This window comes from Protopterus annectens, chromosome 2.part1 (assembly GCF_019279795.1).
Source record: "Protopterus annectens isolate FY-2018-M chromosome 2.part1, PAN1.0, whole genome shotgun sequence".
Classification (NCBI taxonomy): domain Eukaryota; kingdom Metazoa; phylum Chordata; order Ceratodontiformes; family Protopteridae; genus Protopterus; species Protopterus annectens.
The window spans coordinates 581,361,975-581,388,509 of record NC_056729.1 but is presented as its reverse complement, the minus strand read 5'-3'; the positions used below and the strand labels follow the sequence as shown (position 1 = coordinate 581,388,509).

General features: G+C 42.4%; 1 protein-coding gene across 1 annotated transcript in view; it reads right to left on the bottom strand.

The window, feature by feature from the left end:
* The window catches only part of LOC122794867 (protein ABHD1-like), a 406,644-nt gene that overhangs the window by 239,651 nt on the left and 140,458 nt on the right, over positions 1 to 26,535 (bottom strand). The window contains exon 3 of the mRNA XM_044063466.1: positions 4,830 to 5,012. Within this exon, the coding sequence (XP_043919401.1) occupies positions 4,830 to 5,012 (183 nt within the window). The remainder of the gene's footprint in view (positions 1 to 4,829; positions 5,013 to 26,535) is intronic.

Genomic DNA, 26,535 nt, shown 5'->3' with positions numbered 1-26,535 from the left:
AATTCTGAAACTCTACGAGCTGAGGTGATAGCCAGAAGGAAAGCTGTTTTCCAGGACAAATATTGCAAATCTGATGAAGCAGCTGGCTCAAAAGGAGGCAGGGTCAGTTTTTCCAGAATGAAATTAAGATCCCAAGCAGGCATTGGTTGTTTCCTTGGAGGTCTTAAATTCTTAGCCCTCTGAGGAACTGTCTTAAGAGAGGGTGAGAGAATAAAGGTGGATCAGTGTTGTATTCTGCAGAAATGGCTGAGGCATGGATTTTGATGGAGGAGAAAGAAAGACCACTGCTTAGCAGTTCAGTCAAATATTGTAGTATTTGAGGTAAACACAGTTTTCAGGATCCTGGCCCTTTTTCTCATTCCAGACACAAAACGTTTCCATTTTTTGGAGTAAGCTTTTCTAGTTGATGGCCTTCTGGCCTCCAAAATGACATCCTGCACCTCCTTGGAGAGTAGGGCCTGCTGTGATGCTAAGGAATCTTCCATGCGGCTAGATTGAGTGTTTTTAGCTGACTGTGAAGAGTTTTGAAGCTGTGTTGAGTCAGAAGAAGAGGCATTAGAGGCAGGGTCCATGGTGTGGAATGCGTCAGGCTCCTCAGGAGTGGGTACCAGTGTTGCCTTGGCCAGTCCGGAGCAATGAGGATCATCTTTGGTCTGTCTGCTCTGGTCTTCAATAGAACTTTGAGCAGCAGAGGAAGAGGTGGGAAGGCATAAACTGTCATTGATGTCCAGCTGAAAGAGAGAGCGTCCACTCTCCAGGCCTTTGGATGGAAGATCCTTGAGCAGAATTTTGTCAATTGATGATTTTGTGGGAGGCAAATAGATCTATGTCTGGCCTTCCCCATTCTTGGATTATTTCTGTAAAAACTTTTGGATGCAACTTCCATTCATGTGGATCTGTCATATTCCTGCTTAAGTTGTCTGCCAGCGTGTTTTCCTTGCCTGGCAAGTACTGTGCTTGTAGTTCCATTTGTAAGTCCATGGCCATGTTCCAAAGTGACATGGCCAGTCTGCATAGAGGGTAAGAATGTGTTCCTCCCTGCTTGTTTATGTACCACATAACTGTGGTGTTGTCCGTTCTTATCAATAGTTGACCTGGTTGTAGAAAGTTCTTGAAAGCTATAATAGCATATATTACTGCTAGCATTTCTTTTTGATTGATGTGAAGGTGCTTTTCTTTTTGGGACCATTTGCCCTGAATGCACCGATCTGTCATGTGCGCCCCCCAGGCGTAGTCCGAGGCGTCTGTTGTGATGACTTGATTTGCTTGAGGCTTGCTGAAAGGAAGACCTGTGTTTGTTTGACATGCTTGAGCCCACCACAGAAATTCCTTTTGCAGACATGGAATTAGTGGCATTATTGATTCCAAACTGTGGCTGTGTTGAGAGCATATGTTTTTCAGGTACCACTGTAGTTTCCTCATATGCAGCTTTGCACATGGGATTAGTAAGATGCAAGATGCCATGAATCCCAGAGCCTGCAGGATTTTCCTTGCAGTAAGCCTGGTGCAATTTGCTAGTGTTCTGAAGTATTGAATTAGTTGCCCCTGCTTCTCTGGCGTGAGGTAGGCCATCTGGGTGTTTGTGTCCAAGTTGGCACCCAGGAAAATTATCTTCCGAGAGGGTATTAGCCTTGATTTCTTTTTGTTGACCGTGTATCCCAGAGTTCAATAACATTATTACATAAGCCAGATGTTTCAGAAGAATGTGTTTGCTGTCCGCTTGGATCAGGCAGTCATCCAAATAGGGATATATTTGTATCCCTTGAAGTCTGCAGTAGGCAATTACTGATGCCAGGCATTTCGTGAATACTCTGGGCGCAGTAGATAAGCCAAAGGGCAATGCAGAGAATTGATAATGAGTTGAACCTGCAAGAAATCTGAGGTATCTTCTGCAATTTTGTCTGATTGGGACATGCAGGTATGCCTCCTTGAGGTCCAATGTTACCAGCCAAGACTCCTTGCCCAGCATGGGAAGAAGCTGCTGTAGAGTGTGCATCTTGAATTTTGTGCAGTAGAAATGTGTTTAGGATGGCTAGATCCAAAATAGGTCTCCAATCTTTTCCCTTCCTTGGCACCAGAAATAGCCTGGAATAAAACCCTTGACCTTGTTCGTGCGTAGGTACCTCTTGAATAGCTTTCATGTTTATGAGATCTGTAATTTGCCTTTGTGCCTCTTCCCTTTGATTGTGTGGCAGGTTTGGCATGCCTCTCATTTTGGAAGGTGTGAAAATGGAATTTGTAGCCTCTGTTTATAATGTCCAGGATCCATTTGTCCTTTGTGACAATATGCCAATTTTTGAAAATAATGCCAGCTTTCCTCCTAAGGGCTGCCATTTGAGACCTGGTTGGCATGCAAAGGGGAAAGTCATTGGGTTTGCTTTCTGAAAGATTGTGAGTTGTCCTCACCACCTCTTTGTGTAGGAGCTTGCCATTGTCTGCCTCTATACGATCCTTGGGATTGTCCTCTGCCCCTCGGCCTGTATCTGCCTCTTTGGGGTCTGTCTGTGGCAGGAAAGGACCAGTTTTTGGAAGACCAATTTCTACTAAAACGTGGGTTGAACCTGTAGAAATTCTTTCACAGTTTGCATTGATTTAGCCTTTTCCTCCATTTTCCTTAATACCTCCTCAGCATTAGCACCAAATAGTACATCCTTTTGAAGAGGCGTCTAGTAATTTAGCTTTGACATGATCAGGCAAGGCTTGTTCCTTGAGCCAGGCATGCCTACGTATGACTGATCCTGTAACAGCAGCTCTGCATGAGGCCTCTAGAGCATCAAAACCACATTGTAAGGTATGCTTACCCACTTGTTCTGCACTATGCATCAAATCCTGCAACTCCTTCAAGTCTGGTTGTTCAGGTTGTGACATTTTACTTTTCAATTGTGATAACAAAACTGTTGGTATTTTAGCATATGAAACTGACAGTTTAAGGCCCTCATGGATAAGGTAGTCGAGGTATATACCTTTTTCCCCACCTTTCTAAGGATCTGGAATCTCTCTCGGAAGGTAATGGATTTTTAGCAATGGAGGCCTTAACTCCCTTGGGGCCCTGTGAGATGGTTTCTGGGTCAGCAGCATGGCTCTTGTATAGAAATTGGTGTGAGTCAGGGACCCTGTAGTACCTGTCAGGCTTAACTGGAGTTGGAGGTAGAGAGTCCGGGTTAAGGCAGGCCTCCGAGTAAACATCATCTAGGATGTCCAAGACAGGAGGTATAGCCAGAGGCCTGTGCTGAGGAAGCAAGAGAAATTCCCTGAGCCTTTTCTTGGAATCAGAATAATCCTGGCCTTCCCAGTGGAAGTGTTCCCTTAAGGTATGCAAAGTTTCCCCAAATGAGTAATCCTCAGGGGGATACAGAAGGATGGACTCCTCCGCATCAGAGTCTTCAAAAGGGGAGTAAGAAAGTTCCTGATCATCAGAGTGCTCTGAAATAATGGAGCCCTGATCAGAGGAGGGGGAATCTTCCTCCACTCTAGGCCTTTTGTCCGAAGGGGGCTGAGAACCTCTGATAAGAGTAATTAAATCCTCAGCCATTTTAAGCATCTGTTTCTTAGGCATGGGGCCTGGAGATGGGCCCTGTGTAGCTGGTCTCTTAGAGTGCATGGTTGCTTTAGACTTAGTGAAAGCCTTGATAGAGAAAGAAGAGGAAGGTCTGAAGACACCTTGAGTGGAGGTGGACCTGTCCACATTCTGAGTTTCAACGCCAACAGTGGCTTCGGTATCTGTAGTCGGGGTGTGGGCCGAGGAGCCTGCGACCTCGGGTACAGGAGACACCGTCAAAGACAGGTCGTCGGTAGGCAGGGGCTGCGTAGGTGCCTCACTGAGAACCGGACCACGTGTAGCTGGCTTTGGCGTGGTGTCGGTAGAGGCCGCGGACCTCGCGTGTCGGTCCTTGTCTTTTCGTTTTAGACAAAACCGAGTCGGAGTATCCGCGACATAGTATAGTTAAATGCTTATCCAAAATAATGCTGGGCGAACTCCGCCCGATGCTTAATAGTGCGTTTGTTGAATGTAGCACAAAAGCGGCAGGCCGAGACCTCGGTCTGGGCCTAAACAAGGTATACAGAGGAATGGAAATCCTTATGCGTATTTGCTTCCCACAAGAAATACAATTATTAACTTTGTCTGACATCGGTCTGAGGCAAGAAAAGGTTCAACGGGTACTTAGCTTTAAGAAGACTTGGTTTCCAAATTTTCGTAATCTCAGGAGCTGGCCGACCAGCACTTGCGAACTGCTTCTGCTTGAGGCACCGCGGCAAGAAAGCCTGAATAAAATGGCGTCGGCTGGTTCTTTTATACCCCTGTCGCACTGACGTCAGGGAAGAAGCGATGACAACCGACGCCGGACCTAGACTTTGGAATTCGGCCGACCGAGGACCCGCCTGACGGCAGAAGAACCCATCTGTTATGACTGCAGCTGTATGCACGATGAACATCCTGCCTTTCCTTATCCATCGTTATAGTATTATAGTATTTTACCTGCCACCATTCAAAATCTCTTCCATCTGCTTCATGTGAACTACTGTTGCCACTTTCATTAACCTGCTGTTACTGTATATTAGAGGACAGGAATCCATACCCGTTGCTTTCAAATGTGAGTAGTTACCATACCCACAATTTCACTACTATACTTTTTACTATCATTTCCTTTCTGCACCCAGATGTCAGCCTACATGTTGCATTTGTCCAATTAATGTTCTGCTTCTTATACCTTTTAAGGACCACTTCCATCCCATTAACTGTATTTGAGGCATGTTGGCTACTGTTTCACATCACCACATCTCAGATTTTTACATTATGGTGTTTCCCAATGCCCTTATGTGTTCCTTACCTGTAGGCCTTAAATGCAACTTCTTGCACTAAATGCAGCACATATGTCTCATTGCTGGTCCCAGTTAGTCCTGGTAGGATCAGTACTGTAGGTCTTAAAGAGGAATCTACATACTGGTGGCTGCAAATATTATCCAACCAGTCTAGTGCGATCTGCCCTCCATCTGGTGTTCGGATCCGCTCACTGTTAAAAGGAAAAAAAAAGGGATAATGAAAGAAATAATCAGTGAACACTGTCTATATTCACTCGTGCTCTGTAGTTTATTATTGTAAAATCAGCTATGTTTTTGTGGTTTCAAAAATAGCCAGCCTTTCTTAAGAAAACCTTTGTGAAAAGACCTTATCAAAAGGTATTCAGACTGCATGTAGTGTAATTCAGTCATGTTTATTATGGAAATATTCTACCAGTTTTCTCATCACAGGGGGTAACTTGCTTTCAGCTGATAAATATAGACCTCCCAAATGATACTGATAATACATCTTATTACTTTTATGCTGACTGTATTATAATGTATGCAGTCTGTAACATGACTCACTTGTCTACTTCCTCATTTGTATTGAAGGATGCATAAAACCCTGAAAGCCTTGGAAAAAGAAACATACATGCCCATTTTTTTCTCATGATGCATCTCAGTCCCCATTTGCTCCTTACTTTGGCTGTTACTGGGATGTCTGACACTTCTTTCTCCAGTCTTTACTGGCCTCAAGGCCAGTTCCCATACTTACAAGCCAAAACAATTAGTGAAAAGGTCACACAGAAAAAACAATCAGTAAAAACCAAAAGAAAAATCTAGCAAGTCTAGACTTTCCACAGTGTGATTCCTTAAACTTCTTGTATTAGAGGCAACATTGGATACATGCAAATGACCTTTTAAGGACATCAGGTGTTTCAGCTATATGGCAGTTCTGAATATCCATGACTTTTTTTCTTTTTAAGTCACACAGTAGAAAGTCTAGCCTTGCTAGACTTTTCTTTTGGTTCATACTTACAGGCCAGGAAGTAGAAAAAGAAAAGAAGACATCAGCTGAGGAGCCACAGTGCCATCATTATGCAGACTTTTGTGTTGGTCACTAATTGGGCACAGTGCACAATAATTTTGAAATAAGAGTTTGAATGGACTTGGTATTCATTTCCTAAACAATATGCCTCCCATTACTCATATTTAGCATAGTAATGCTAGTCTCCACTAGAGACACTACATATGAGTGTTTATGTAGAGTACAGGAGAAAGACTACTAGCCACTCCAGCCTATCCCAAATCTGATCTTCCAGAAACCCATGTCCATTAACAAATATAAAATGCTGATGGTGCACACATACCGACTCTGCGTAAGCAGATATAGGAGCAAAGATTAAGTCCTTAATTCTTCTGAGACATTCATGTTTGATTCTAATGTCTGAGTCAAACTTATTAAGTGTAATATTTTGCTTGGCTAGTTTGACCCCTTGATTTGGAAACATGGCCAAAATTACAATGTTAAAACTGATATCCTGCTGTACTACTCCTCTGTTGTGGTTACTGGCAAAAAAAATAAATAAATAAATAAATAAAAAACATGAAAGAAAAGAATATAAATTATTTATTCAGTCATTGGTTTATTTATTTTTTTATTTATTACTGAAGAAGATACAGGCATTTTTAATGACAAAAGTTGGCTTGCACTGCAGTTAATCTGTGGCAATAGTAGGCAAAGATGCGTGGACATTAATGTGAGAAATTAGACATCTGGCATACAGAAATAATCCACAAGTGTATTCAAAATGCAGTGTTGTGCAATGTCTGTTGGTGGCAAGTGCGTTTCTATCACAATCATTTTTTTTCATATTCCTGCCTACACATGGCATTAACTGTGCTATTCAATAAAACTAGGCACTGAACAGTACAATATATTCCAGAAGGAAGGTTTGTTGTCACTCTGTTAAAAAGGTGCAACTAGAATCAAGTTTGCATTCGAGTCTACTTTGTCTTAAATTTAATTGCACTACCCTCAATTACCACTGTCTGGTAGACTGCCATGATACACTAAAAGTACAGTTGTGTACACCTACCATAAATGTAGATGTTCGAGTGCATTCACTGTTGCAGTCATCACACTTGGATTATCCTCAATCGGCCCGAATACCAGAGGCTTAGTATTTCTACGTCAGTTGCTGTCGCTCCAGGACTGATGTCAGCTCGTCAGTGGTATAAAAACAGGCAGCCGATGCCATTACATCAGTTTTTCTTGCCCCAAATGTCAGAAGCCCCCAAATAGGGAGCTAGGTTATGGTGGAATAACACCACCAGTAGAAAGTAAATACTAAATAGCCCTGTAAAGACTGAGGAAGACAGAGAGAGAGATAAGGGGGGATGGAGGATGGGAAACGAGGACTGCAACAGTGAATACACTCGAACATCTACATTTATGATAAGTGTACACAACTGTACTATGTTCTTCATGTTTCACTGTTGCAGTCATCACACTTGGGTTGATTCCCAAAGCTGAAGAATGGGTGGAGGCAGTCAGGAAGAGTTGGGGCTGACTAGTATGCCCTGCAGGACTGTGGTTGCAAAGCTTGCCCTGGATTTGGAAAAGATAGGCAGGTGGTAATGCTTGGTGAAGGTATGAACAGAACTCCATGTTGTAGCTTCCAGGATGTCCCTGGTAGGGACCCTTCTGAGAAAGGCTGCAGAGGTGGAAGTTGCCTTAGTGGAATGTGTTCTGACCCCCCTGTGGGGGGGTTTCCCATGGTGTTTGTAACAGAAATGGATACAGTGTGCTATCCATTTGGAAATGGCTTGTTTTGATATGGCCTTGACCTCTGCCCCTGGTGCAAAGTTGACTAGTAACTGGTCAGATTTCCTAAAGGGCTTAGTCCTATCGAGGTAGATTCTGAGCTGTCTGTGCACATCTAAAGAGTGCAGGACCCTTCCCCCTTATTTTGAGGTTTAGGAAAAAAGGTTGGCAAATTAATGGATTGGTTGAGAGCCACACTGGACACCACTTTAGGCATGAAAGTAGGGTTAGTCCTGAGGGAGACCCTATCAGCATGAAAAATTATGAAGGGTTCCATAGCCATAAGTGCTTGTAGCTCAGACACTCTTCTAGCTGAAGTGATGGCCAGAAGCAAGGCTGTTTTCCAAAAGAGAAATTTTAACTCTGCTGAAGTTGCTGGCTCAAAAGGGGGGTAGCGCGAGCTTTTCCAACACAAAGTTAAGGTCCCAAGCAGGGATAGGGGCTCTTCTGGGTGGCCTTAAGTTGTTAGTCCCTCTAAGGAAAGTACAGTTGTGTACACTTACCAAAAATGTAGATGTTCGAGTGTATTCACTGTTGCAGTCATCACACTTGGGTTATCTGCCTGCAGGTAGCTCTCATTAGGCCTGAATACCAGAGTCTTGGGATTTCTGCATCGGATGCTGTTGCCTCTTCCATGACATCAGGACGTCAGGGGAATAAAACATGCAGTCGATGCCATTACATCAGTTTTTCTTGCCTCAGCTGTCAGGAGCCCCCAAAATAGGAAGTAATTACATGGTGTGGAACACCTCCAGTAAAAAGTAAATACCACTGCCATAAGATATGGCTAAAAAGAGGATAGGTAGAAAGTATACAAAAGTCAGGCAGCTGGAGGGAGGGTAATCAGGACTGCAACAGTGAATACACTCGAACATCTACATTTATGGTAAGTGTACACAACTGTACTATGTTCTTCGTGTTTCACTGTTCCAGTCATCACACTTGGGTTGATTCCCAAAGCTGAGGAAGAGTGGAGGCAGTCAAGAAGTATTAGGGCTGGCTAGCAGGCCTTGTAAGACTGGTGTAGCAAATCCAGCTCTGGATTTAGAAAAGATAGGTAAGTTGTAATGCTTGGTGAAGGTGTGTACTGAACTCCAGGTTACAGCGTCCAGGATGTCCCTGACTCCCCCGAGAAATGCTGTAGAGGTTGAGGTAGCCCCAGTGGAATGGGTTCTGATCCCCTGTGGGGTAGGTTTTCCATGGTGCTTGTAGCAGAAATGTATGCAGTGTGCTATTCATCTGGAGATGGTTTGCTTTGAAATGGCCTTGCCCTCTGCCCCTATAGCAAAGCTGACTGGCAGCTGATCAGATTTTCTGAAAGGTTTAGTCCTGTCAAGGTAGAACCTAAGCTGTCTATGCACGCCCAAGGAATGTAGGATCCTTTCCCCTTTATTCTGAGGATTAGGAAAAAAGGTTAGTAAATGGATGGATTGATTTAAAGCCACACTGGATACCACCTTGGGCATAAATGATGGGTTAGTCCTGAGGGAAACCCTGTCCGCATGGAAGATCATGAAGGGTTCCACAGCCATAAGGGCCTGTAAATCAGACACTCTTCTTGCAGAAGTGATGGCTAGACGTAAGGCTGATTTCCAAGACAGAAATTTTAACTCTGCTGTAGCCACAGGCACAAAAGGGGGAAGCGTGATCTTCTCTAGTACAAAGTTAAGGTCCCAGGCAGGAGTTGGAGCTCTCCTCAGGGGTCTTAAATTGTTAGCTCCTCTCAAGAATTGTTTGACCAAAGAATGAGAGAAGAGGGGTGGCTCAGTGTTGTAATGAGCTGAAATGGCATAGGCATGAATCTTAACTGATGAGAAGGATAGGCCCTTGTGGAGCAGCTTTGCTAGATAATCTAGGATTTGAGGTAAGGTGGGCACAGCTGTGTCCTTTCCCTGAGACTGGCTCCAAGAACAGTATCTTTTCCACTTTTCTGAATATGATTTCCTAGTACTAGGCTTTCTGGCCTCAAGGATGACATCCAGCACCTGTTTGCTGAGGGTTGCTGGTGACGTATTCAGGGAATAAGCCAGGCTGCTAGGTTCAGGGTTTGCAGATGAGGATGCAAAATCTGGCCCTCCTGCTGGGAGAGCAGACAGGGGGTCTGATGCAGGTGCCAGGGTGGCACTGTTGTCAGACTGCATAAAAATGGGTACTAGTGCTGGTGTGGCCAGTCTGGTGCAATAAGGATTGTCCTTGGCTTGTCCTGTTTGATCTTGAGGAGTACGTTCGAGAGGAGGGGCAGAGGGGGGAAGGCATAGATTGAGAGGTTTTCCCATGTAAAGGATAGGGCATCCACTTTCCAAGCTTGGCTGTGGGGAGTTCTGGTGTAAAATTTTCTCAATTGATGGTTTTGGGGGGAAGCGAAGAGGTCAGCCTTTGGTGTCCCCCACCTGTGGATTAGAAACTTGAATGAGTTGGGTTCCAGTTTCCACTCATGTGGGTCCATTAGATTTCTGCTTAAGTCATCTTCCAGTGAATTTTCTTTGTATGGCAGGAATTGAGCTTGCAGGTGCACTTGGTTGCTCAAGGCTGTGTTCCAGACAGCCATAGCTAACCTGCAGAGTGGGTAGGAATGAGTTCTCCCCTGCTTGTTTATATACCACATGACTGTGGTGTTGTCTGTCTTTATCAAGAGTTGTCCTGGAAGGATAAGGTATTTGAAGGCTGTCAGTGAATTCTGTACAACTAACATTTTTTTTTGATTGATATGCAAGTGCATTTGTCCTGGGCTCCATTTGCTTTGAATGCATTTGCCTGCCATGTGAGCCCCCCCATGCATAGTCTGATGTGTCTGTTGTCAGGGTTTGGGCAGCGAGGGGTTGAGTGAAAGGGAGTCCCTTGTTGTGGTTGCAGGCCTCTGCCCACCAAAGGAACTCTGTCCTTAGGCAAGGAGTGATAGGAATCACTGTTTCAAGTTCCTGAGAATGTTGACACCAGAGACTTTTTAAGTACCATTGAAGTTTACTCATAGGCAGTCTTGCATATGGAATTAGGAGAACACATGAGGCCATGGACCCTAGGGCTTGCAGTATTTTTCTTGCAAATAGCTGGGTTTGGGTGGCCAATAGTTTGAAGTAATTTGCCAAATAAACCTGCTTTTTCTGAGTGAGGAATGCCATCTGGGAAGTTGTGTTCAAGCTCGCGCCCAGGAATACAATTTTTTGGCTGGGTACCAGATGTGATTTCCTTTTGTTGATGGTATACCCCAGAGATGTTAGGAGTCTCTTTACAAATGTCAGGTGCTGAAGTAGCAGTTCCTGACTGTCCACCTGAATAAGGCAATCGTCCAAGTATGGGAAAATTTGAATGTTTCTCTGCCTGCAGTATGCAATGGCTGGAGCCAGGCACTTTGTGAATACCCTGGGTGCAGTAGATAAGCCAAAGGGAAGTGCAGAGAACTGACAGTGCATGGAGTCTGCCCTGAAATGAAGATATTTCCTGCAAGATTCCCTTATGGGGATGTGCAGATAAGCTTCTTTTAAGTCTAGGGTGACCGGCCAGGAGTCCTTGGCTAGCACAGGAAGCAGCTGTTGTAGTGTAAGCATTTTGAACTTTGGTACCACCAGGAAGGTGTTGAGAACTGACAGATCCAGGATTAGGGCGCCAAGAGTTCTCTTTTTCTGGGCACCAGACACAGTCAGGAGTAGAAACCCTGTCCCCTTTGCTCTGTTGGAACAGGCTGAATAGTCCTGATACTGAGATGAGAAAGTACTTGCTTTTGGGCCTCTGCCCACTGGTTTGGAAGAAGGTTTGGCAATCTGCTTGGGGTTGGCAGTGAGTGGAAGTGGAATCTGTATCCCTGGGATACAGTGTTTAAGACCCATCAGTCCTGGGTAATGTATTCCCATTTTTTTGCATGGAGGGTGAGTTTTCCTCCTAGGGGTGCAAGTACTTGGGCATGGCTGGGAAGGATGAAGGACTAGTCATTATGAACTTTTTCCATAAGGGGGTGGCTTACCACTCCCTGTTTTTGAGGTGGGAGCACTCCCTTATTTAGATCTGTGCATACCCTGAGACTGTAGTCTTTGTGGTCTGTTGCCCCTGGGTTTGGACTGAGAAGGCCTGGGAGGGACTGGAAAGGACCAGTTTTTTGAAGATCAATGTCTACTGAATATAAGTGGCTGTACCTGTAAGAAATCTTTAACAGTTTGCATAGATTTAGCTTTTTCCTCCATCTTTTTAAGACCTTTTTCTGCTTTTGTGACAAACAAACATTCTTGGTTTAATGGAGCATCTAGTAATTTTGCTTTGACATGGTCTGGCAAGATGTGTTCCTTCAGCCAAGCATGCCTTCTCAGAACAAACCCAGTGACAGCAGCCCTGTAATGCTTCTAAGGCATCAAAACCACACTGCAAAGTATGTTTACCAACTTGGTTTGCAGACTGCATTAACTCTTGTAAATCTTTATTTTCTGCACAGTCAGGAATAAGCAACATTTTTTGTTTAATTAGTTCAATAATATGCTGCTGGTACTTCAACATGTGAAACTGGCAATTTAAAGCCCTGCTGGCAAAAGTTGCAGAGGTATATACCTTCTTACCCCATCTGTCTAAAGCCCTAGAATTCCTGTCCGAAGGGGTAGGGTTTTTGGCTGTAGTAGCCTTAAAACCTTTAGGTCCCTGGGAAATGGTCTCTGGATCCACAGTAGGATTTTTAAAGAGAAATTTGTGAGTCAGGTACTCTACAGTACCTGTCAGGCTTTCTAGAAGCTGGAGGTAAAGTATCAGGGGTAAAACTTGATTCAATGAAGACATCATCTACAATATCCAGGACAGGGGATATAGCTAAATGCCTCTGCTGAGGCATGACTAAAAATTTCCTGAGTCTCTTTTTGCACATCGGAAATGCTCTCTTAGGGTATGCAAGGTTTCAGTGAAAGAAAAGTCCTCTGGAGGGGAGGCAGACGGAATGGAATACTCCGCATCTGAATCCTCATAGGTGGATAAGGGTATGTCCTGGTAATCAGAGGGGTCAGAGTCATCAGACTCATGGTCTGTAGAATCAGAAGGAAAATCAATTCTTTGTCTTTTAGAGGGGGAAGGCTGGCTTCCCCTAATTAAAGTAATAATCTTCAGCCATTCTAAGCATTTGTTTCTGAGGCATGGGAGCTTGAGAATGTGCATTGGTCATCGCATTCCTAGGCGTAATGCAAACTCTGGGCCTGAGAAATTTGGTAGTTTTAGTGAAAAATGAAATAGTCGGTTTAATACGAATATTGGAAGGTCTAAATACACACTCAGAAGCTGGTGCCTGCACAGCGGCTCTGGACCCATCCAAGGTAGAGACATCCACACCCACAGTCGAAGAAGCGTCTCTTGGCATACCAGACACCGAATGGGTTTCAGTAGAGGCCTGCGAATCTGTAGAAGCAGGTATCAGGGGCTGCAAAAGTGCCTCACTAAGTACCGGCGGACTGGTGACTAGCTTAACGGAAGTGTCCTCGTCAGTTTTGGACCTATGCGGTCTGTCTCAGTCTTTATCCTTACATTTTTCCAGAAGATTGGTAGTTGGATGGCTTAACGAAGCCATTTCGGAATGTGGAGAACAAGAGCAAAAGAATTTTGTGACAAAGATAGCCCGACGACAAATAGTTCGGGTGTTGAACAAGGCACAAAACCGACAGTGAGGAACATTGTGGTCTAGGCCTAAACAGGTGACACAGTAAGAATGAAAATCTCTGTGAGGTATTTGCTTTCCACAGGCAAGACAATTGTTAACTTTTTCTGACATCGGTTAGAACAAGAAAAAAGGATCCCCAATGGAGTACTTAGCTTTAGAAGACTTCAGGTTTGAAAATTGAAAAATGAAAATTTCAGGTAGCGGCCAACCAGCACTTGCGAACTATTTCGGCTTCAGACTCCCGCATGGCAAGAAAAGCTGATGTAATGGCATCGGCTGCATGTTTTATACCCCTAATGACCTAACGTCATGGAAGAGGCGACAGCATCCGACGCAGAAAACCCAAGATTCTGGTATTCGGGCCGACTGAAGGCTACCTGCAGGCAGATAATCCAAGTGTGATGACTGCAACAGTGAAACACGAAGAACATCTGCTTGATGAGTAGGTGTGAAAAGACAGGTGGCTCTGTGCTGTAATGAGCAGAGATGGCAGAGGCATGGATTTTAATAGAAGAGAAGGATAGGCCTCTGTGAAGTAGGTCTGCTAGGTAATCCAGGATGAGAGGTAAGAAGGGCTGTGCTGGTTCAGCTCCTTTAGCCTGGATCCAGGAACAATAACTTTTCCACTTGTCAGCATAGGATTTTCTAGTGCTGGGTCATCTGGCTTCACGTATAACATCCAGGACCTGCTTGCTTAGGATGGCCACTGGAGGAGAGGTCAAGGAATAAGCCAGGCTGCCAGGTTCAGGGTCTGCAATTGTGGATGCAAGAATTCTCCCTCCAGCTGAGTCAGGAGAGTTGGAATCTGAGGGAGGTGACATGGAGGCAACGGTTACAGACTGCGCAGTAGTGGGTACCAGTGTTGGCATGGCCAGTCTGGGGCAATCAGGATTTCCTTTGGTCTTTCCTCCCTTATTTTGAGTAATACCCCTGTAAGAAGAGGTAGTGGGGGAAATGCATAGATCGAGAGATTTACTCATTGGAAGGATAGGGCTTCCACTTTCCAGGCCTTGCTGTGAGGTTCCCTGGTGCAGAATTTGCTGAGCTGGTGGTTGTTGTGGGAGGCAAATAGGTCCGCGTTAGGGGTACCCCATTTCTGGGTTATGAGGCTGAAGGAGTTGTGGTTTAATTGCCACTTGTGTGGGTCTAGAAGATTTCTGCATAAGTTGCCTGCCAGAGAGTTTTAGTTGCCTGGCAGGAATTGTGCTAGCAGGTGAATATGCATGTCTGAGGCTCAGGGCCGGCCTTTATGAAATATGGCGCCAGGGCGGTGTAGTGCTAGGCGCTTAAGCTCCACCACCCACACCAAAGAAACACTCCTATTTGAGCCACACTGACAGACAGTTGAAGCCCCAGCCAGCCACTACATTATTTCCTTCAATTATTTGAATGCATGAAAATATGTAAACAGTTTATCATCATATAAGAAGAAAAAAAAGTTATGTGTTTAAGTTAAATGAAGGCAAGTGAAAGGTGGATTTCAGTCCAAAGATGCAGGTAGGGACACACACTACCCTCACTGATATTTAAATGATGGCCCTCTGGTTGGCTTTTTTATCTGGCTGGGGGGATACAGCAGGAAAACACAAACAACAAGAGAAATTAGGAAAGTTTGAATATATTGACAGACACAAGTTAAACACTAAGAAAAAAATGTACTGTAAAATGTCAACATACATAATAAGATGGTTGGTCCAGCACTGGGCTGAAGCAGTGTTGGTATAAAAGGGGGCTTGGTTGGGTCACATGACCAGCGGGCATAAAATGGGCAGCTCCAGCTAGACGCAACACTACCAAACTACCACACCTAAGCAGACTTACTTTAGTTTGGTCTGTGTCTATATGTATGACTGTGTATGACTAATGGTGACTGGGTAACAAGGTATAAACTAAGTAAAAAAGGAAATTTTAAATATATAAATTATTAAATGGAAATGGATATAATTTTATGCTTAAAATGGATATGCATACATGTATATAAGAAGATGCATAATTTGCAACATACTAACATATACATATGTACAAAGAGGTTAACACATAACATACCATGTAGAGGTTAACTTATAGCTCATATATGAATGTTAGTGTTAATTTATATGTTAAATGTTATGAGTGAACTGGAATTTTAATGTATCTGTTAAATGAGTAAGTGGGTTGTGGGAGTATAGATGCACTGCAAGCTAACACTAAGAAGAGAGGCTGTAAATTAAGTAAAATATGATGTATGTGCATTGTAGGCAGAGGTTTTATTTTGGATTTTTAGTCAAGGAGTTGTTTTGGTCAGGTTCAAAGGTTATGGAGAGGTTTTTTAGATCGATTTTTGTGTAAAAAGGAGTTGTTAAAAGCAAATTAGATATTTTAAAAATGTATAATTTTAAATGTTTTTAAAAGTAAATATTTTAAGTGATATATATTAAAATTCCAGTTAGTTACAACCAGTAAATAAAATATAATCATCTCAAAAAATAAATATTACAAACAAAAAGAAACACAGTAATGGAAACAACAAAGAAAGCAGGTTTGGAAACCAAGGCAGGTTTTGGCATGAGAGATCTTACAGGGTTTTTGATAGTTTGAAAATACTTCAGTTCAGTCAGTTGGGTGGACGAGTACAGACACATGAGCCTAAGTACAGAAGTCAGGTGAAATATCCAGCATTCCAGAATATTAATAATACTATTCAGGAGAAAAGACTGTTTCAGCTCATATTATTCAGGAGAATCAGAATATAAAGAAAAAAAGAACTATTATATATTTTTGCACTGTATACAGCATTCCAGAACCAGAAAAAAAAAAAAAATTCTAAGGACCATTATAGCACTGTTAGCACTGTTACATGTGAAGTATGTTATAACATGTGTATAATCTGTATATAATAAAGCATTCTTAACATGTACAGACAATGTTACAGAATTCATTTTGAAAAGTACAAAGAAACTTGGCCCATATAAAAAGTCTACCTGTTCAGCAGCTCAGATAAAAAAACAGATAAAACAGTGTTCTTCCTCATTCCTTCTCATTCAAATTTCCAGTCATATTATTACAGTCATATTGAAGTTTTGGGGTTTTATGGATAGGGTTGTATTTTAGGGCTGGCACAGTGCATTTGGAGCAGTGTTGTAAAGTGTTGCCCAATGTAAACATTAAAAGTTCAAATTCAAAAAAAAAATTACAAAAACAAAACAAATATGCATGTTTAAGTCTTTTGTAATGTGAATTTGTCTTTTGAATTCCTTTGCCAAAGAATCCCAAGGAAAAATATGCCTCAGTGAGGACAATTTAGTATGTTGCCAATTATCCCATACAATTGTCACTGGATGAGGGGATGGTGTGACTATAAAAAAACTGGGAAAATTCCAATGTGACCCAACAACATGCATTTTCAAACCACCCACCGCAGTAGAGTAGACATTATCAAACCCTGCTGTAAGGCAGCTGTGAGGGCAGATACTTTTTAACGCACTAAGGGCACATGCTCACAAAAACAAAGACAAAAAACAAATTCATATTTAGCTATGATTAAATAGATGTTCCATTTTGTACTTATTTTCACTATATCAATATCTAAAAAGCTATAAAAGACAAACAAGACAATAACATATTAAACAATAAAGCAAACTGGCATCCCATATTTTCACACATTTTCATCAATGTAAATACCCCTAAAAATAAAATATTTATAACAAAATACTGAAACACTAAATAAAAGTAAAAAGCACTAAGCATAACTTATTATACTTTATATTCTTCAAAAAATATAAGTATATACACACTCATTATCCTTTTAGTAACTAAAAAAAACAAACTATGAAAAAGGTGAGTTCAGTAAATTTTGTCTTTCATACACCTACAGAAAAAAAATAGATGCTTGACTTTGAAACAGGTGTTACTGTATAAATATATGCAAGCCAAAATTGAAACTTGCCACAAATATACATGTCTACCTATACAAATCCACGTCAATTCCCCAAATGACCAAAATATACAAATACTAAACTTCACTGCAGTCTCTCAGACAGTAACACCAGTTATGGTTGCAACTAGTACAAAAACAACAATCATTAGGTTGTCCACACGGAAATGCATCCAAATGCATGCATGCAAAAATCTACAGCAACAGAAGCATTACAGCAGGTTTCTCTGCTGGAACAACTAGAAAACAGAGAAAAATGGGAAAAGAAACAGAAGTTAATGCAAGCAGTACACATGTTTAACACTCCAGCCGTAAGACTTTTTCATTATATAAACTGTGTAGCTGAAATGCTTGATGTCCTTCAAGGCATCACATTCCATGCTTCCATATTCCAGAGGATGAAGGAGATTAAAAGTATGTGTGTATATATATATATATATATACACACACACACACACACACACACACACACACACACACACACACACACACACACACAAACATACACAGACACACATTTTATATTTTTATATATATATATTATATATATATATATATATATATATATATATATATATATATATATATATATATATACACACATACACATATTATATATGTGTGTATACAACATACACAGACACACACACACACCACACACACACACACACACACACAAAGAGTCCAGGTTCAAAGAAGAGAAATGATCAGAAAGTACCAAGTTCAGAAAATGAACACAGGTGTAAACAAGCACACATTTATCACTCTTAGATAAGTAGCGTAGCCAACTCTTTCTTTAAGAGCAGCTCTTAAATACATATGCTCTGTGACACACTTACACACTTTAAAGATTTTTTTTTTTAAATTAACATAGAATAACCGCACAACCAGAAATTCAGTGATAGTGATAAGTACACCAAGCAAAAAAAAATCAAAGCAAAATCTTTTTTTAAGAAGATATAATTTGAAATGTATTACTGCAGCATTGCATGCAAATCAAAAAAAAGAAAAAAACTGAACAAGTAGAAACGATCATATCATAGTCATATATCAAATACACATTAAGCTTGTTTAGTTTATTTTATTTTATTTATATTCTATTTTAGCATTTATAAGTAACTGGCATTAATAAATGAGAAAAATAATATCTAAATTGATATATCCATATACTTGATAAATGATCATGCAAGATGGTGGAATGAAAGGAAAAAGCTTCCGCTTTCTTGGATAATATATAAACTTAAGTGGAACAAGAAACTTGCAGTTGTTCAGAAGCTGCAGTAAGAGGGTGGATAGATAGGATAATTATGCCCAGTGTGTGTGTTGTGTGTCATGTTATGTGACTACCCTACCCATTATAATCTCGGTCTGAATTGAATTTCACACTCTGTCTTTAAGAATCAAGAATCAAAGTATGGTTTCTAAGCAAACAAGGTTTAAATTGCTCACATGCTTGCTGCTGCTGCGTGGGCAGAAGTGCAATGCAATCCAAAAGCGGCAAGGTTGAGAGAAGGAGAAGAGAGAAGGGTAAGAAAGAAGGTTTTAAAAACTTTGTCTTTCTAGTAGTGTCGTGGTATAAAAAATAGATCGAAAAAAAAAAAAATAAAATTTAAATAAATCAATAGAAAGGCGCCTCTTACCGTTTATGGCGCCATAGCCTGTGGGGCCCTAAGCGGTTGCCTGGTCCAGCTGAGGCTGTGTTCCAAAGGGTCATGGCTAGCCTGCAGAGTGGGTTCCCCCCTGCTTATTGATGTACCACAACACTGTGGTGTTATCTGTTTTGATTAGTAGAGGCCCCGGAGAGAGTAGTGGTCTGAAAGCTGTCAGTGCATGCTGAACAGCTAGCATCTTTTTTTGGATGATGTACAGATGAATTTGATTTGGGTTCCAGTGGCCCTGAATGCACCTGCCGTCCAGGTGTGCACCCCAGTTACAGTCTGATGCGTCTGTGGTTAGGGTCTGGGCAGTGTGGGGTTCTGAAAAGGGAAGTCCCTTGTTGTGATTGCATGATGCTGCCCACTAAAGAAATTATTTCCTTAGACAAGGTATCATAGGTATAACAGAATCCAGGTCCTGAGAATGTTGACACCAAAGGTTCTTTAAGTACCACTGAAGTTTCCTCATATGCGGCCTGGCATATGGAATTAGTAGAATGCAGGAGGCCATGAACCTTAGAGCTAGCAGGATTTTCCTTGCAGATAACTGGGTTTTGGTTGCCAGTTGAGAGAAGTAGCCTGTCAGATAGGCTTGTTTTTCTGGAGTAAGGAATGCCATCTGAGATGTTGTGTCCAGGCTTGCTCCCAGGAATACAATTTTCTGACTGGAGACTAGTATGGATTTATTTTTCTTTATAGTGTACCCTAGTGAGGTCAGTAGGTCCTTTACAAAAGTCAGGTGCTGCAACAGCTTTTCCTGACTGTCTGCCTGAATCAGGCAGTCATCCAAGCACGGGTAAATTTGAATATTTCTTTGTCTGCAAAAAGCAATGGCTGTAGCCAGGCATTTTGTGAAAACTCTGGGAGCAGTGGATAAGCCAAAGGGAAGTGCAGAGAATTGATAATGCAGAGATCCTGCCCTGAAATATAGATATTACCTGCAAAAGTCTCTGACTGGGATGTGCAGACAGTCCTCTTTCAGGTCTAGGGTGGCTAACCAGGCTTCTTTGGTCAGCATAGGAAGAAGCTGCTGGAGGGTGAGAATTTTGAATTTTGGTACCACCAGGAAGGTGTTTAGAATGGCTAGATCTAAGATTGGGCACCAGGTGCTCTCTTTTCTGGGTACCAGGAAAAGTCTGGAATAGAAACCTTGGCGTATATGGTCTGCAGGAACAGGCTGAATTGCCCTCATGGAGAGCAGGGAATGAACTTGGTTTTGTGCCTCTACCCACTAGTTTGGAGGAAGATCTGGAAATCCTTTAGGAGTTGGCAGTGTGTGGAAATAAAATTTGTACTCCTGGGACACTATGTTGAGGACCCATCGATCGTTGGTGATGGAAGCCCAGTTTTTTTGCATGGGAGGCAAGTTTTCTTCCTAGGGGTACAATCAGGTGGGCAGAGATAAGAGGTGGATTGGAAAAGTCATTGTGAATTCTTTCCATAAGGGGGTGGCTTAGCACTCCCTGTTTTAGAAGTGGAGGTACTCCATTGCTTAGATCTGTGCATTCCATGGGACTGCTGTCCGGGGGGTCTGCTTCCCCTAGGTCTAGTCTAAGGCGGCCTTGAGGGGGCTTGAAGGGACCGATGTTTTGAGGGGTAATGCCTACTGAATCTCGGAGGCTGGACTTGCAAAAAGTCTTTAACTGTCTGCATAGACTTAGCTTTTTCTTCCATTTTTTAAAAAAACTTCCTCTGCTTTGGCGCCAAACAGATTGTCTTTGTTCAGTGGTGCGTCCAATAGTTTTGATTTGGCATGGTCTGGCAAGGTCTGTTCCTTAAGCCAAGCATGCCTTCTAATTACAGAACCTGTGACTGCTGTCCTGCAGGATGCTTCTAGGGCGTCAAACCCACATTGCAGGGTATGCTTAGAAACTTGGCTTGTAGAATGCATAAGCTCCTGTAATTCTTCATTTTCAGCACAGTCTGGGAAGGTAGATCATTTTTGTTAATAAGTTCCATTGTATGTTGCTGGTATTTCAGCATGTGGAACTGACAATTTAATGCTCTAATGGCAAGAGTTGCAGAGGTGTATACTTTTTACCCCATCTATCTAAAGCTCAGGAATCCCTGTCTGAAGGGATGGGATTCTTAGCTGTGGTTGCTTTTATTCCTTTAGGTCCTTGGGAGATGACCTCTGGATCAGCAGTAGGATTTTTGAAAAGAAATTTGTGTGAGTCAGGGATTTTGTAATACTTGTCAGGTTTCCTGGGAGCAGGAGGTAGAGTATCAGGAGTTAGACTGGATTCCATAAAGACATCATCCACAACATCCAGGACAGGAGGAATAGCTAAGGGTCTGTGCTGTGGTAATTTTAAAAATTCTCTGGAGGAGAGGCAGAAGGAATGGATTCCTCTGAATCTGAATCCTCATAAGCAAATAAGGGCATGTCTTCATAATCAGAAACCTCACAGTCGGACTCTTGGTCGGATAAAGCTGCTGGGGACAAGTCTCTTTTTCTTTTAGCATGGGTAGGCTGACTTCCCCTAATCAGCATGATAAGGTCATCCGCCATTTTAAGCATTTGAGATTGAGGCATGGAAGCAGGCGCTTGAGTGTGGGTCATTGGTTTTTTAGGCGTAGTTCGTACCCTGGGCCTTAGAAACTTGGTAGTTTTAGAAAAAACTGAAGACACGAAAGAAATTGTCAGTTTGTGTCGAATACCGATAGTGCAAAGAACTTCCTTGGTAGCCAGTGCCTGCACAGTGGCTCCGGACCCATCCAAGGAAGAGACATCCGCAGGTTCTGTAGTCAAAGAAGAGTGTAGCGGCATACCGGACTCCGAACAGGTCTCTGTAGCGGCCTGTGAATCCATAGAAGCGGGCATCAGGGGCTGCGCAAGTGCCTCACTGGGTACCGGCGAACTGGCGACTAGCTTAACGGAAGCGTCGTCAGCAGTTTTGGACCTGTGCGGTCTGTCTCTGTCTTTATCCTTATGTTTTTCGGAAGATCTGTAGTCGGATGGCTTACCAAAGCCATTTCGGAATATGAAGATCGAGAGCAAAAGCATTTAGCTATGATAAGGGCCCGACAAAGTATAGTTCTGGCTTTGAACAAAACACAAAACTGACAGCGAGGGACATCATGGTCTGGGCCTAAACAAGTGAAGCAGTAAGAATGAAAATCTTGGTGTGGTATTTGCTTTCCACAGGTGAGACAATTGTTAACTTTTTCTGACATCGGTTAGAGCAAGACAAAAGGATCCCCAACAGGGTACTTAGCTTTAGAAGACTTCAACTTCAAATTCGGAAATGAAAACTCAGGTACTGGCCGACTGGCACTCATGCAAACTGTTTCTGCTTCGGGCTCCTCAGCAAGAAAGACTGATGTAATGGCGTCAGCTGCCTATTTTTATACCACTGATGACCTGACGTCAGTCCTGGAGCGACAGCAACCAACGCAGAAATACTAAGCCTCTGGTATTCGGGCCGACTGAGGGCTACCCCTGGCAGAATAACCCAAGTGTGATGACTGCAACAGTGAAACACGAAGAACATCATTTAAATCCCAAGAGAGATAATTTCTTGGCAAAAGGTCTGCAAACATTGCATCCCTGATCGGGAAGCTCTGCCTCATTATTGTCAGTCATTAAAAATGCCACCTCTAGGGTTGCATGGACTCAGAGGAAATAGAAAATAGGTATTCCCATTCCTTCTAACTTGGCACAGACTTAGAAACAATTTTTATATCTATATCTATCTATAGCTATAACTATACATACATATATACAGATAGATATAGACATACAGTGGATATAAAAAGTTTACACACTCCTTTTAAAATGCCAGGTTTTTGTGATATAAAAAAATGACACCAAAATAAATCATTTCAAAACTTTTCCCACCTTTAATGTGACCTATAACCTGCATAATTCAATTGAAAAACAAAGAAATCTGTTAGGGGAAAATATAAAAAATAAAAAGCGTATAATAAGCTGGTTGCATAAGTGTGCACACCCTTAAACTAATACTTTGTCGAACCACCTTTTGATTTAATTACAACATTCAGTCTTCTTGGGTATACACCTGCCATCAATTAAAGAGACTCTGATTAACCCCAAATAAAGTTCAGCTGTCCTAGTAGAATCTTCCTGACATTTACTCAGTTGTCTGCTACAGCAAAATCCATGGTTTACAGAGAACTTACAAAGCATCAAAGGGATCTCATTGTTGAAAGGTATCAGTCAGGAGAAGGGTACAAAAACATTTCCAAAGCATTGGATATACAATGGAACACAGTGAAGACAGTCATCAAAAAATGGAGAAAATATGCAACAACAGTGATGTTACAAAGAACTGGACGGCCCTCTGAAATTGATGAAAAGACAAGACAAAAACTGGTCCGGGAGGCTGCCAAGAGACATATAGCAACACTGAAGGAGCTGCAGGAATTTCTGGAAAGTACTGGTTGTGTACTACATGTGATAACAATCTCCTGTATTTTCCATATGTCTGGGCTATGGGGTAGGGTTGCATGATGGAAGCCTTTTCTTACACAGAAAAACATCCAGGCCTGGCTAAAATTTGCAAAACAATACATCAAGTCTCCCAAAAGCTTTTGGGAAAATGTGTTATGGTCTGATGAGACAAAGGTTGAATTTTTTGGCAACAATTCCAAAAGGTAAGTTTGGTGCAAAAACAATAGTTCGCATCACCAAAAGAACACCATCCCCAAGGTGAGGCATGATGGTGGCAGTATCATGCTTTGTGGTTGCTTTTTTTCAGCTGGAACTGGGGCTTTAGTCAAAGTGGAGGGTATTATGAACAGTTCCAAATACCAGACACACTTGGCCCAAAACCTTCAGGCATCTGCTAGAAATATGAAGAGGAATTTCACCATTCAACACGACAATGACCCCAAGCATACATCCAAATCAACAAAAGAATGGCTTCACCAGAAGAAAATTAGAGTTTTGGAATGGCCCAGCCAGAGCCCAGACCTAAATCTAATAGAAAATATGTGGGGTGACCTGAAGAAGAGATGCCCTCACAATCTGACAGATTTGGAGCGCTTTTGCAAGGAAGAGTGGGCAAATATTGCCAAGTCAATATGTGCCATGCTGATAAACACCTACCCAAGAAGGCTGAATGTTGTAATTAAATCAAAAGGTGCTTCAACAAAGTATTAGTTTAAGGGTGTGCACACTTATGCAACCAGCTTATTGGGCGTTTTTTATTTTTTATATTTTTCCCCTAACAGATTTGCTTGTTTTTCAATTGAATTGTATAGTTTATAGGTCCCATTAAAGGTGAGAAATGTTTTGAAATGATTTATTGTGGTCTTATTTTTTATATCACAAAAACATAGCATTTTAACAGGGGTGTGTAAACGTTTTATATCCACTGTAGATATATGGATATTTCTATATCTATCTGTCTAGATATATGTCTATATCTATTTATCTCTATATATAATTATATGTACACAGACAACATGCACAGGCACCCCCACACACACACACACACACCTACACACACATACATACATACTGGGTGTTTGAGGCAGACACTTCAAATCAGAAGAAAAATCTTTAAAACTATATTTTTCTTCAGCTGTATAGTATGTGTTAAATGTGGTGGGACAGAGGGGCCAATATGCCATGGTTCAGTAGGTTGACTTCAATCACATTAACTAGATCCTTGTATTCTTCAGCACTACTACAGTTTTGCAAATACACAATCCACGGGATTCAGCAAGCTCTGCACGGAGTGCAGGAATAGTGCAAGAGCTGCTGCAGGCAATATGGACGATGAGTGATCCAGGAACGAGTTCCCGGGATGTGCTCGAGCACTCCTACACTATTCCTGCACAGACACCACTGGTATATGCTAATTACCCCATTTGCTGGTGAAAACCATGCAAATGAGGTGAATTAGCAATCCAGGAAGCAGGCAGGCATCTGTGCAGGAATAGTGTAACCTGCAGAAATGTATTCAGTTACTAACCGAATACATTTCTGCAAATTACAAAATGGAGGCAGGATAGCTCCAAAGAAAGCATGTATTCAATGTAGTAGGCATGCCAATGGCCAGATATATGGCCATTGGCATGGGAAATAGTTGCAAAATTATAAAAAATAACTTTTTTTTGGCCAATTTCAGACGTTTAATCGTAGGGCAGTGGTGCGCAAATAGGATCGGCCCGAAAATAAGAAAAAAGTTGAAAATAAGCTTTTAAACCCAAATCAGCATTTTGCCATGATAGTCAATGGCATGCATAAGACAACAATACCAGAGAATATTGGTTGCTAAGGGGGAAGGCTGAATGTGAGTGTGGTAACTATGAATTAGCATTCTGTTTTATGCAAATGAGGGGATTGATGCTGAATCACAGAAATCCTCTCAGTGTTAGCTTGCACCCAACTGTGTAGGTGCAGCAACATCATGGTATAAGTATTAGAGTAAATTACCTCATAAGGGGAGTGTCATGCATGTTGCAAGCTTGCTGGAGCTCTGTGGCCCATGTTTGCCCTTAGCTAAGCACAGCTAAGGAAGGGGGTGTGTCTGAGGCTGCCTAGCAGTGTTTACATTGCCTAACTGGGTGCGCGCACCACGCACCTAGTTTTAAACAAAAAAAAAAAAAAACACAGGAAATAGCAGCTCTGTTCACATCTGAGCACTGGGTTTGCGCGGTGCACCTCGGGGCTTAAACGGGAAGGCAATGGAAAGGGAAAACAGCAGTAGGAAGGCAATCAAGGAGAACTGGCATAGCTGGCAGGTGAAATGTATCAGAATCAGCCAATTACATAGGCAGCAGCTCAGCCCTGCACACTACTATAAACTATACAAACACCTTTCACTCTGGTTTTTCCCACAAACTCTACACCACCAGTGTACACAGATGGGGAAATTGTACCTGACAAAACTAACAAAATGTTAGGGGCTGCTGTTGCTCTCATACATCAATATGTGGAAGAGATTGATGGTGGTGAGGATGTGAATCCTGATGACCAACCCACAGTGAGGAGAAGGAGAAGAGTGTACAGATCCAGGGTAACCTACCAGGGGCTACATGAGCTGGAGATAGTGGAGCACTATAGGGTGGGCAGGGACATTCTACAACAAACTGTTGAGCTGTGCCGGCCACGCCTCACACACAGAACCAACAGAGGGGAGCTCATCCCAGTGGATACCAAGGTATGTGAAGGCTTAAGAATACTAGCCACAGGTACCTTCCAAAAGCCAACAGGGGATATCATGGGGATCTCACAGGCATCAGCATCCAGTGTACTCCACCAGTTCCTGGATGCCATGTCAGCACATGCTAGTGAGCACATATAGTTCCTTAATACCCGTGAGGCATTGACCAGCAATATGCATCTCTTCCACCAAACAGCAGAATACCCTGAGGTAGTGGGGGCTATAGACTGCATGCACATACACATCAAAGCACCACCCAGCGAGTGGGGTAGGGTCTCCATACACCGCAAGGGCTTCCCCTCCAGCAACTGCCAGGTCGTGTGCGATGCCCAGGGCATTATCTTGAATGTGTGTGCTGGCAGCCCTGGAAGCTATCACGACTCCCACATCTGGCATATGACACAGCTGTACCAGACATTTGCCAGTGGGGACATCCCATATGGCCACCTAGTGGGGGATGCTGGTTATGCAATGGAGCCGTGGCTGATGACACCCATCAGAAATGCACACACACACCTGAACAAGAATTCCATGATGAGGCACACTCACAAACCAGAATCATAATAGAGCATGTGTTTGGGATGCTCAAATCACGGTTCCGCTGC